Here is a 12,828-nt window from a genome sequence, read left to right on the forward strand (position 1 = left end):
GAATGTGCTGTAGATGTGCTGCAACTGGAGGAGGTGTCTGGATTGTTGTTTAAGTATTCACATGTTTGCTACAGGTAGTACATTGGATGTTGAGAAAGTCATCTCAGTGCCCTAGCCTCATCAACAACTGCCTGGAATGTGCTGTAGATGTGCTGCAACTGGAGGAGGTGTCTGGATTGTTGTTTAAGTATTCACATGTTTGCTACAGGTAGTACATTGGATGTTGAGAAAGTCATCTCAGTGCCCTAGCCTCATCCATAACTGCCTGGAATGTGCTGTAGATGTGCTGCAACTGGATGAGGTGTTTGGATTGTTGTTTAAATATTCACATGTTTGCTACAGGTAGTACATTGGATGTTGAGAAAGTCATCTCAGTGCCCTAGCCTCATCCATAACTGCCTGGAATGTGCTGTAGATGTGCTGCAACTGGAAAAGGTTCCTGGATTGTTGTCTGTTACCCACTTGGGTTCTCTGACCTCTGCTTTGGCTCGCCTTGTCTATTTTTCTACTCGGAACAACCTTATCATGCCTAGGCAACAAGGTACAGCATTATTGTCTGTCTCTTAAAGATTATACCTCAGCATGCATTTATTATAGATCATACTCTGATATTATTTTGTACATAATGTTATGCTTATTCTTCTATTAAACTTTTGCAGCTGTTTTCTTTCTCCTGGTTTCAACTAGAATTGGTGGTGGATATTTAGCTGTGAATATTATAGTTTGCATTTCAGTTATTTTTATAAACTGTTTATATAGTTTTTTTCATTATTTGCAGCGAACAATCCTGTAGTTAGTTGAATAATTGTGCTATTAATAAATTTGGTTTGTAACGTTAAATTAATGTTGAATTAACCACTAGTAGGTCCAGTTGTGTAGTTTTTGTTAATGCATTGGATTTGTTGTACAGTAGAACCCTTCGTATCCGAACTCCTCGGGATATCCGACCTGGTGTCCGACATTCTACCTGTTTCCTGTCTGGGGTGATAACGCCTAGCACGATCGGTTGACCGAAAGACCAATTGTGGCAGACAATCACCACAGTCGCCGATAACGGGTGTTGTTGCAGTCATGGGAGACCATTACCGAAGTCACGGAGACAGCAAGTTAAGCCTAATCCACACTTGGAGCCGACTATCGGCCAACTGTTGGTGGACAGTCTGCCGACAGATTGTCTGCCGACAGTCTGTCAACATAGTTTTGGATACAAGTTTCCGATGTGTTTTGCGTCCACACTAGCCAGCCAGTGTTTGTTGGTATGGCGACTGAGGAGGACGTGTTTATATCCTTGTGGGCTTCATATTTTATCAGCTTTATGAGACAAATTTTATCAGCTTTATGAGACAAATTTTATCAGCTTTATGAGACAAATTTTATCAGCTTTATGAGACAAATTTTATCAGCTTTCAAACTCGAGAATCAGGGGACCAAAATAAATCAACCATCAAACTCAAAAACACAGAAATTCCAAGTAAGGACAACATTAAATTCTTAGGATTAGAAATAGATAAATCTCTGAAATGGGACTCTCACGTTGAAAAGTTACTTGTCAAAATCACATCAGGATTATATGCTTTATCTAGATTGAAACCTTAATGTGAAAAACAAACTCTACAAGTTATTTATTTTTCATACATCCATGCAAGTATATCTTTCAGGATTTCACTTTATGGTGCAACTAGTGATTACAATTTGAATTCTATTCTATATCTAAAATACCCCCGCCACAGCAAACCTGCAGACTAAGCGAATTTCCATTTGCCTGATTTGATTTATACTAAAATGTCTCCTTATAAATATCACATTTATTCCCTATTTAAATAGAATTAGTTTAATGACTACTTAGGTTTGCTGCAACAGGAAGGGTAAAAAAGGGATTTTATTTGTAAAATGTTAATAGTTTTGTAAAATAAAATCTTCCAGAATTGATCAGAATGTATTCATAAACAAGCAAACTACAACTGTTTACTTATTCTCCATAAAAATAACATGGGGATTTTTAATTTACATTTTTTTTTTAATTTTCTCGGTAACCATTAGACACATAATATACTAAATTATTTGTTTTTTAAGCTTTACAAAATGAAAGAAGGAAAGAAATTTCTACATTTGATGGTTTTTGTACCAAAAATTGGAAACCAATTTTTACCCCATAAAACCCCCGTTCTCATAGTTCGATCGTGCTGGTTTGCGACTCGTTCTAGTAAATGTAGATTTACACGTTTATACCAAATTTCATCGCAATCAGATCATTTTTGCTCGAGTTATCGTGCTAACGGACACACACATATATATATGAATTTGAACGGATGGTGTTTTTTTGGCCTCTAGGGACCTCAAAACGAAAAAGTAAATGGGTCCTTGGTCCAGGTCTTAGAGGTGTAAAAGCAAAAGAAAGCTGTTAGAATTATGTGCAATTTAGATTCTGAAACTTATGTTAAAAAAAACATTTTAATCAGAAAATATAATGAAAATTTATGGTTATCAGTAAAGGAAAAGACCACCATAGTCTGAAATTTTTTGAGAAAACCCCATGTATGCGGTATCAAAATTTTTTAATAACCACCCAAAAAAAATTAAGTCAGAGACTTTCAAAACAATATTTAAAAATAAATTTAAAAAAATTTTCATCAGCAAGGCTATTTATTCTTTTGAAGAGTTCAATAGTTGAGTGTTAAACATAAATAAACATACTATTTTTTTGTTTTATTGTGTTCAGTTTTAGTAATTTTGTTTGGCTTTACCTTTGTTTTGTTGTACAAAATATTTAGTATGTGAATTTTTTTATGTAATGTATAAAATAACTATTACATGCAACTGTTGACACTATTCAATGTATTTCTATGTACAAGAGATGATTAAAGTCGTACTATGGTCACAATCTTCTATCTGACACTTCGAGATGGTGCAGGATTTGGGAACTTCGCTAGGCTGACTCCTACCGGTTTTTGAAGTTTTGCTAGGCTTTGTTGGGCCTAAGATTTTCAAGCTTGAAGAGATGAACAATTCAATAAAATGTCATATAATAATATAAATTAACAAAAAATAATTCCAAAACTTTAAAGATACTAAATTCAGCTCTTTTAACACCACTCATAAATAGTAATATTACCGCGTTGCAGTCCAACTAAATGGGCTAAATGTTGAACACCTTCAGGTTGTATGCATTCTCCAGACACGTCCACACATGCAGACTTGAGACAAAAGTTGTGTCTCTTGTCTTGGTGTTTCCCATTTGTATGAGAAACAGAAAACACTATTTTTTGTCTCCATAAACACAAAAATCTGTCTGCCGACAGTTGGCAGACAGTTGGCTGACTATCTGGAGACATTGCTGGATACAAATGGCAACACTACAGGGACAGTTGGCCGACAATGTTTCCAGAGACAAATTGCCATGTGAGGACTAGACTTTACGCCCAAGGGTGTTGCCGCCGTCACGGGAGACGATTACCGAAGTCCTCTGGGACTGCAAATTAAACTCCTCCCGATATCCGACCTTTTGGCCGTCCCGACCATGGCCCGGTCCCATTATGGTCGAATATGAGGGTTCTACTGTAATTTTATTTTGTAGACTAAAACAGTTTGACACAAAAACTTCATAAACATTTCCAATAACGAAACACAGAAATAATATTAAAACTTCATAACTGGTCCAATAGGGGTTAGGAATTAAAATTAGCCTTTATCAACCTTAATCTGTATGATTTTTTTATTAGTTGTATAACCTTGTTTAAGGAAATTCACAACTTGATTTCATGGTAAGGATTGAAGATGGCAATAACTTTACTTTACCAAAGCCTAACCAAGGAAATTATTTAAACGGTGAGTTATGTTTGACTTTTATCATGTAATGTAACATTTTAAATATGAAATTCATCCGACGTTGACATTATGTTAAATTAAGTTAAACAGTTGTATCTATTTTAGTTTATTTATTTTTTAAATTTTAGTTTTGGTATTCATTACCTTGTAAAAGAGTCCTTATATGCACATGTTTTCTGTACTGCAAATGATCTGTCAGGCATGCTTATTCCCTTTTGCATGTATGTAATCTGTACAAACCTATGTAGTTCTAAATAAAGTTACAAATCAGGTTGAATGAAGCTAATGCAGATAAGCATTTATTAGTGTTGTTAAAAGCTATGCTGTAATGACGAAATACTATTTGGTTAAATACTTTTAATCTGTTCAATAAGGTGATATGTTAAATTGTAAATATGACGCTGTACTATTCTCAACAAATATGTTATTGTTAATAAAGAATATTGTCTATTATTGATAAGTAACAAGATCTCACAAGTTATTATTTAATAATTTAGGCCTACAGTTAATGGAACAATTATTCAGAATTTTGAGCATTTTAAGTAAGTGGAAATGACCTGCAATTATTTATCAGCTTGTGTTTGCAGGTGAAGATGAAGATAATTCCCCTGAAGTAGAGACTGTAGTCGTGTCTCACACGTGTCTCCAGGTAGCAGCTCTAGTCTCATGGCTGGAGAATGTTCCACAGCCACTGTCTCACATACCACCCTTCATCATCAACTCCATCAGGTACATAATAGGCTAATGGTGATGCAGTGCTTGCAGGAGATAATGACCAAGTTATTTTAGTTTGTTTTAAACATTAGTACAAAACCTAATATGTCACCACAAACGTTGTCAAATCTAGTTAGTAATGTTACAAATTTTGCAAATTTTGTTGCAAAATTTTGTGACAGTTTGTTTTTGTTGTTAATGTTGCAAATGTTGAAAAAGCTTGCAATGTTGCCACAAATTTAAAAAAAAAATTAATGTTACTGAACAATTTAAAAAAAGGGTAAAGTATTACCGCAAACACTGAAGGAGCTTTAGCTGAAGCTCGCAATACTGCTATTGCTAAAGTTAGCAATAACTATGTGCTATTTGCGATGTTAGCAAAATCCGTCTATTCCAAATTCTTGCTAATCCGAACAGGGTTTGGTCCCAGTTAGTTTGGAATAGCGGGAAAATTGTTAACCTGGGATTGTCATAGAATTTTATTTTCATGGCTTGTTAGATATTCTATATTTTGACTGTTTGTTACAGAGGCATGGTACAAAGTGTCAGTAGATGTCCCCCAGTGTTGTGGCACAGTGTGACCCCACCTGATGCTTGGCCTCCTACATCCACAGCTGCTACACCACCTGCTCCTCCACCTCCACCTCCACCTCTTCATGACATTGATTTGCTAAGACAGCAAGTGTTCAGGTTGGTGAAGAAACAGTACATTTGTTTAGATACAGTCTCATAACGTATTTAGTTATTTTGTGCTAAATATCAAGGTTTTCACCAACAACCAACTTATTCAGCAGACATAGGTGTGCCAACATTTAGAGGAGAGCTGGAAGTCTCTACTAACAGTGCCTGTCCTAACCGGATGAGATCCAAGCCATCATGTAGGTGTATTATTTAGCAATAGCATATGACATGTTGTTGTAGGATATCGATGGTAGGAGAATGAACCAGTTGTACACAGTTTAAGGAGACTTGGATATCTCTACTGACAGTGCCAGTACAAGCAGGGTGAGATCCTTTAAGCCATAAATTAGGTGTATGGTTTGACATGTGACATGTTGTTGTAGGATATCATTGGTAGGATGGACCAGTCGTACACAGTTTGAGGAAACTTGGATGTCTCTACTGACTGTGCTTAGTGCCAGTCCTAGCCCTGACTCTGACCAGGATGAGATACAAGCCATCATGCAGGTGTCTTATTTATTTTACTGTTCTTACTTATTACTCAGAGGTGTGTAAGCGGTTAGATTTTCGTTCTTAGCCTAGCCCAACAGTTTGATTGATCAAGCAATAGATCAGAAATTTAAGTTTCCGTTGACCTCTCACTTTGCAATATTATTTTGATGACAGACTGCGTTTGCAAAGGTTGCACATTAGAAAAATTCTTGCCCTTTCCGATTGCAGACAACATTAATAACGCTTCCACGATCAAAGGGGACGACAAAGATGTCTTCATGACTGCAAGAGTTGTTTACTATACTGTCATTATCACGGAAGACGAAGATGATGTCTACTCTAAAGCGGTAAGTGTCCAGGACTTTTTAAGTGATCGCAGAAGATGATGATGATGTCCACCCCAAGAGATGTCAAGGATTTTTCTATGATGGTGGGAGACGATGATTTTTTTTGCGATCACAGTGGACAATCATAATTTTGCTTTGATTACCAAAAACGATGACAATGTTCCCGTGACCGCAGGATATATTCAGGATTTAGCCATGTTCGCGGGTGACGATGATTATGTTTTTGCGATCTATGATCGCAGATGACGATGATGAAAAGTGTTTACAAAGAAATGTAAGCTATGACTTATGAAAAGTTCCTATTCAACATACTAGATATTTAAATTGTATATAAATATGTATAAAAGGCCAAATATATATTTCCTAGAGCCAAATAAATAAGGTGACAAAAAAGTCTGGAAACGGTTTAATATATTTTTAACTAAATACATTAGAAAATTCAAACCTTTCACATCAACATACATGTATAAAAACTACTTTTTCAAGAATTATAATTTTTTTACCTCTACAAGGGGACGACCCACAAGGAGTAGGTAGGCACATAATCTTTAATGTAAGCATAGGTTGATATGCACATCATTTTAAAGGTCTGGTCAAGTGGAGTTCATTGCCGGAAACCGCGTCAAAAAAGGTTCATCCGTTACAAGATGGGGGCTGTCCAAAGTTCTTGTTGAATATACCTGCACAGGCCCTTACTATTGGTAAATACTCTTATTAAACATTAGCTTGAGAGCTGAAACTGTATTTTAACCCTAGGAGTGGCGAGACCGATTTTCAGTATGTGCTTTGTGGAGTGGCACACTCATTTTGGTGAATTTGTAAGGGAGTTCTTCAAAAATCTGTATAAAATTAGTATGTAGAGATAAACTATTGAACCGTATATTCATTTTGTTCGTAATAGTCAGTAGAATTCATAAATGGTAATACAAACCAATTTTAGAAAGGTAGATTTTTAGAAAAAAGTAAAAAAAATAAAATTTATAAATTTATCAAGTTTTATTTCAAAAGCAAACACGTGTCACATGTAACGTAATTTTTTATTGCACAATTCAAAATATGCATTTTGTTCAGAATTTATTCCTCTACATAGACATATCATAATTTACACAAAATAATTATTTTTATAGATTTACTAGCAATAATACGGAAAAATTGGAAAACGTCAAATTCTTCAACTACACGTTGATAGATCCACAAATGCCCTCTACTAATATATCAATATGATAAAACCATAATTTTTTTGTAGCCAATAATATCATTCTATATAAGAATAACTAAATAAGATAAGTAATAGAATATTTGGTTTTCACAAAAGCAAAAATGTAAACAAAACAACTGATCAGCTGTTATAGCCCACAAAACTTCACTGACCTTTTATCCTATTTTGGATCACACTTGTATAAATATTTATGAAAAATAATGCATAAATATTTCGCCTAATACAAAATAATAAACTAAAACGAACATTACAATGTAAAATTAGGGATAAACCCACACTTCGTCTTTGTTATCGGACAAAAACTCACGACGACGCCGCCATTTTAGGTTAGACGATGACAAGTGTTCTGTTCCTTTAGCTTTGAAAAATCAAAAGCTTCTATTTGTGTGACCAGCCTAACAACATTGAATTCTACTGTCCTTCGTCTACAAGAGAGTATATAAAACAACGTTTTTGTACTTTTCACATTGTATATATATGCGATTTAGAAATCGACATTTTATGTCGATCCGCCACATGAACAATACGTAAAAATAGGCTATTTACAAAAATTGTTTATCAGCTGTTGGAATGTATAATGACGTTATACTTTATACAGAATAAAATATTTCTTTATGCTTGTTGCAGTGGTACCACTTGCTTTTGTCAGAGACAAAAATTACGTCTGCTATTTGTTTTTGAAATGACTCATCATTTACGATTGCGCAACAAAACATGGCGTTCGCGAGTTCGCGCGTATTTTTCGTTTAAATGTAACTCATTATAAGAACGATATATTTATGTTATAAGGTTCATTCTTATAATAAAATGAAACTACGGAATCTTATCTTTCCATTGGTATAAGAGTTATGTCATTTCACCGACTTTAAATGTGCTTAACATGCAACTGAAAAAAACGTTACATAAATCGACATATTCTGTCGCCCGCCACTCCAGCGGCACATTTTGAAATCGACATTTTCTGTCGATCTGCCACTCCTAGGGTTAAAGTCAACTAGCTCATAGACTAATATTATCCAATCTTCAAAACAAATTTAAACGGGTTTCAGATTTCCTGGCTAATGTTGAATTTGAGTATTTACCAATACTAATCCTCTGCAGGTATATTCCGCAAGAACTTTGGACTGCCGCCACTTTGTAACGGATGAACCTTTTTTGACGCGGTTTCCGGCAATGAACTCCACTTGACCAGGCCTTTAAAATGACATGCATATCAACTTATGCTTACATTAAAGATTATGTACCTACTCCTCATGGGCCGTCCCCTGGTGAAGGTAAAAAAATGGTAATGCTTGCAAAAAGTAGTTTTCATACATATAAGTTGATGTGAAAAGTTTGAATTTTCTAACGAATTTAGTTAAAAAGATATCAAGCCATTTCCAGACTTTTTTGTCACCCTGTATATCCAACTCTTCAAATAGTATTAAATAGCATTTTGAAAAGAAAATTCGTCAAATAAACTTATACTATGTCACTACGCCGAATTCGTTATGTAAAAAGTTCTATACAAAAAAAAGTTGAGGCTCAAGCAATTTTCCAAAAGCTGTATTCAAGTTCGGCTCGATCGAAAACCTCAGGTTTGCACACCTCTAATTGTTATTACATAATTATTTATGAACCAATACTATGGTCTAAGAGCTCTCATTGTACACATTTCTGTGTTAATTTTGATTGTTTGATCCTTGTATTCTATTGATATTTTAATTCTTGCGATTTCTATACTTTGTTAACCAGAATGTAATGCTATTTCTAAATTAAAAGTTGGACTGTCATATGTCCTTTAGGATTAAAGATAAAATGCTAGAGATATATGGCTTGTAAGTCATCATAGAATTGGAAATGTACAGAATGGCATTTATATTTTTTTACTCTCTGGGCTGAATGAAAAGCCTGCTCTTTGCTGAATTGTAAAGGGGGTTTTATCAGCAAAACTACTAAACAAGCTAATTCCATGAAAGTGCAATAGTGGCATCTTTTGATTGCCTTCTTCCCTGGGGTCTAGGTTCTTTGCAATACACTATAAATATGAAACACAAAGAGGCTCCATTTAAAGAGTATGCCAAGATGTTGTCCATTATACAGCTTCCTGTACTCAACATTCTCTCTTGACTCTCTCGTGAAATGCCTCTGGCATAGAAAAAAAAAAAAAAAACTACCCAGAAGCAGTTACATAGTTTAACCCTTTCAGTGCTATGCAACGATATATCGTTGTTTTTTAAATCTCTTAAGAAAAACCCCGTTTCCATTGTCGAATCATGCTGGTTCGTGAACTTATTCAAGTTTATTCCGCCTTAGGCCGGGGCCACACTCATCTTATCTCGCTAAATTTTTCCCACGGGTGTTACCGGTGGGTTTGAAAGATACATTAGGGTGTATGGGGCAGGCCAGACTAGAGTAAAAACGTCCGTTAACACGTTTGTCAGTGTATTCTCTACTAACATTCCACGGGCGTTGCACGTAAAACTAGTTGCAGCTTATGGGAGTGAACACACTCATCTTATCTCGCTGAATTTTTTCCAAGGACGTTTCTAGTTTTAACCTGACTGATTTACTGTACAGTGAGCGTGGAGGGGGGGAGTGCGGATCACGGACACAGACAATTTTTATTGCCAGTGTAGCATGCTCTATCAGTCTCTCTGGTTAGCCCGAAAAACCTATCTCCGAACCCAGTACTGGCCCAGTATAACCCAGTCTACTGGCCCAGGATAACCCAGTACCGCCCCAGTACTGGCCCAGTATAACCCAGTACCGGCCCAGTATAAACCAGTACTGGCCCAGGATAACCCAGTACTGGCCCAGTATAACTCAGTACCGGCCCAGTATAGCCCAGTACTGGCCCGGGATAACCCAGTACCGGCCCAGTTTAAGGCCCGGCGCATATTGAGACGCAGTCGAAGCAGCGCAGCACAGGGCAGTGTTTTGTAAGCCATGTGTTAGCTAGGCGCATATTATGGCGCAGCGCAAGGCAGGGCAGTGCAGTCCCGCACGTGGACTGCGCGCACTTGTGGTTGAGTCACGAGTGTCTGTGCCGCATTGCTCACCTGCGCCGGGTTGACTAGTGTTTTGCAACGGATCTAGAGGATAATTAATAGAAAATGTGCGTTTTTATCCAGTTTTTACATTACCAGTCATAGTAAGTATATAAAGAGTAATTACAAGAATAAAATCTGGGAGAAAATACGAAAATCACTAAACATTGCAAATTTTTTGGCCTTCCTTTCTTCTTCTCTGGTGAAGAAGTAATAATAAATCTAGATCAACACCTGAATCTGACTCGGAACTCAAATCCTATTTAACAACATGTCCACACAAGAAATTGTATCACTCCTATACAAGAACTGTACGACACTGCTTCCCAATATGCGATGTCAACTGTGCAACACAGACTTTTTACCCAATTCTGCCCTGTGCTGTGCTGCACTGTCCGGACCGTGCCGCACAGGTCAATATGTGCCTGGGCTAACCCAGTACCGGCCCAGTATAACCCAGTACCGGCCCAGTATAGCCCAGTACCCGCCCAGTATAACCCAGTACTAGCCCAGGATAACCCAGTACCGGCCCAGTATAACCTAGTACTGGCCCAGTATAACCCAGTACTGGCCCAGGATAACCCAGTACTGGCCCAGGAAAACCCAGTACTGGCCTAGTATAATCCAGTACTGGCCCAGTTACAGTTTGGATTGGGTGAATCTTTTATCTAAGTGGTTGTTAGTGTATCCTATGAACATGCAGGTCACCAAAGGCCGTTGTGCTACCCTTCGTTAAAATATCCTTCCTCTCTATATCCCTTAGAGATTTTTAAAAACAACGATATATCGTTGCATAGCACTGAAAGGGTTAAGGTTGCCTACTCTATAGTTGAACCTCTTAGTAATCCAGTTAAGTGGGGAAATCTTTCTTAGAAACTGGTAGTGTTGTGAAAAGTTGTCAAGTGGGGAAATCTTTCTTAGAAACTGGTAGTGTTGTGAAAAGTTGTCAAACTGTTAATGTAACGGTACCAAAAGCAATATCCTGTGCCCACCACTTCACTTTTTATATAACATTTAAAGTCATTCCTCAAAATTGAGTTTAACTTTGACTACACTTAAGAAGGTTAGGTTCGAGTTTTTATGGTTCAAGCAATTTTCATCAATCAAACAGCTGTTCAAAAATAAGTGTCAAAACTGCAACCCAGGAAACAAATGGGTAACAACTTTAAAAATAATATTTATAGGAAGCAAATTTGTAAAATGTTCAATATGCAGCCACTTTGTTTCTGTATATGTTAGGACGCTGAACTTTTCACAAAATATTTTTAAAGAAAGACTACATCATAAATCATTGTAAGCTTCAAAGCTATTGGTGAATAAATGGCCTAGTAATTTTATGTCAAATATCTTTACAATTCCGAGCATTGCTTACAAACCTCATTGTGGAGCATCCAAGATAAGATTTGATATTCAGTAGTGGCCAGACCACTGAATGGATTGTCTATGTGGTAGGGAAGCAGTGTAGCTGTACAGGCCATCACCTCACTCCTAGTACAGACTCTACTGCAGCCATCTGCAGGCAACCCCAACACTGGTAGATTGATGCACTCTTCCAGAGATCTGCCTCTAAATCTACCAGAACAGTAAGTTTCTACCTGAATCTATTGACAATGGACACGTCCCAAATACAGGATGGAGCCTGGTCAATTCCTTTTGATGAAATTGTCGCTGTTGAGATTGTGACCGTGGTTTATTGGAAACAGCAGTGAGATTTTACTAATTGTTTGTTCAGTTGCCATATTACAGTTGGATATGTGAGAGATGCTCGTGATGAGGTGAATTTTTCTATCTCTCACTCAATTATTTCTTATAAATTGGGTAAATTTATTCCTAACAACAGGGAATATGTTAACGAAGAAGATATAAAACAAATGTTAGAGGTTACAGCTTAGTACTGCATTCTGTGAAAAGTAGATTTTATTAATGTTCAATACTCCTGTGCTAAAAATTAATTGCTGAATGCTGACCCATGCAGATTTTGTTTGGGTAAATTTGAACCATTCTTAAGAGAGAATACAGCAAAGACAGCGTCTTGATATAGGCTACTTAAGGGCTGCTTAAGATTGTTTGTTTCCAATATGGTGGCTTTTGTAAAAGTTATTGCTGCTGCTTTAACTAATTTAAAATGATTTAATATAACAGTTTTACCTATTCCTCATCATACAAATGAAGATATTTAATTATTATTGGTAAGGGTTAAATATCATTGTACAGTCTTAGTGGTGTTCAAATTTTGTGTTTCTTACTTATCTCTGAAATAAGTACTAACCATATTGGAAGGAGCAAGTTTAGAAAACATGTATCAATTTTCTGAGATCAATCATTGATATACTGTGTTTTAGATGGGGAGGCAAGTTGGAGATAGTAACAGATGCTCTCTATTGGAAACTTAGAGAATGTCGGACACTTGTACCAACCAGTGTTAAAATAAGCTGCTTACATGATCGATGCAACATTGAGAGGCTTCACAATGTGCACAGGTATGTCTACAAAATATCAATAAATCCAGAACAATTTAGTT

At 36.5% G+C, this 12,828-nt stretch overlaps 1 protein-coding gene across 1 annotated transcript in view; it reads left to right on the top strand.

Annotated features, from left to right (window-relative positions):
• LOC128984097 (huntingtin-like) overlaps positions 1-12,828 on the top strand; it is a 108,041-nt gene that overhangs the window by 64,030 nt on the left and 31,183 nt on the right. The window contains exons 40-47 of the mRNA XM_054403379.1: positions 75-197; positions 343-541; positions 3,739-3,825; positions 4,413-4,554; positions 5,068-5,229; positions 5,604-5,727; positions 11,760-11,890; positions 12,650-12,787. Coding sequence (XP_054259354.1) covers positions 75-197; positions 343-541; positions 3,739-3,825; positions 4,413-4,554; positions 5,068-5,229; positions 5,604-5,727; positions 11,760-11,890; positions 12,650-12,787 — 1,106 coding nt within the window. The remainder of the gene's footprint in view (positions 1-74; positions 198-342; positions 542-3,738; positions 3,826-4,412; positions 4,555-5,067; positions 5,230-5,603; positions 5,728-11,759; positions 11,891-12,649; positions 12,788-12,828) is intronic.

Source organism: Macrosteles quadrilineatus, unplaced genomic scaffold (genome assembly GCF_028750875.1).
Source record: "Macrosteles quadrilineatus isolate MER2022 unplaced genomic scaffold, UCM_ALF_1.0 Scaffold_2__2_contigs__length_208266976, whole genome shotgun sequence".
NCBI classification, from domain to species: Eukaryota; Metazoa; Arthropoda; class Insecta; order Hemiptera; family Cicadellidae; genus Macrosteles; species Macrosteles quadrilineatus.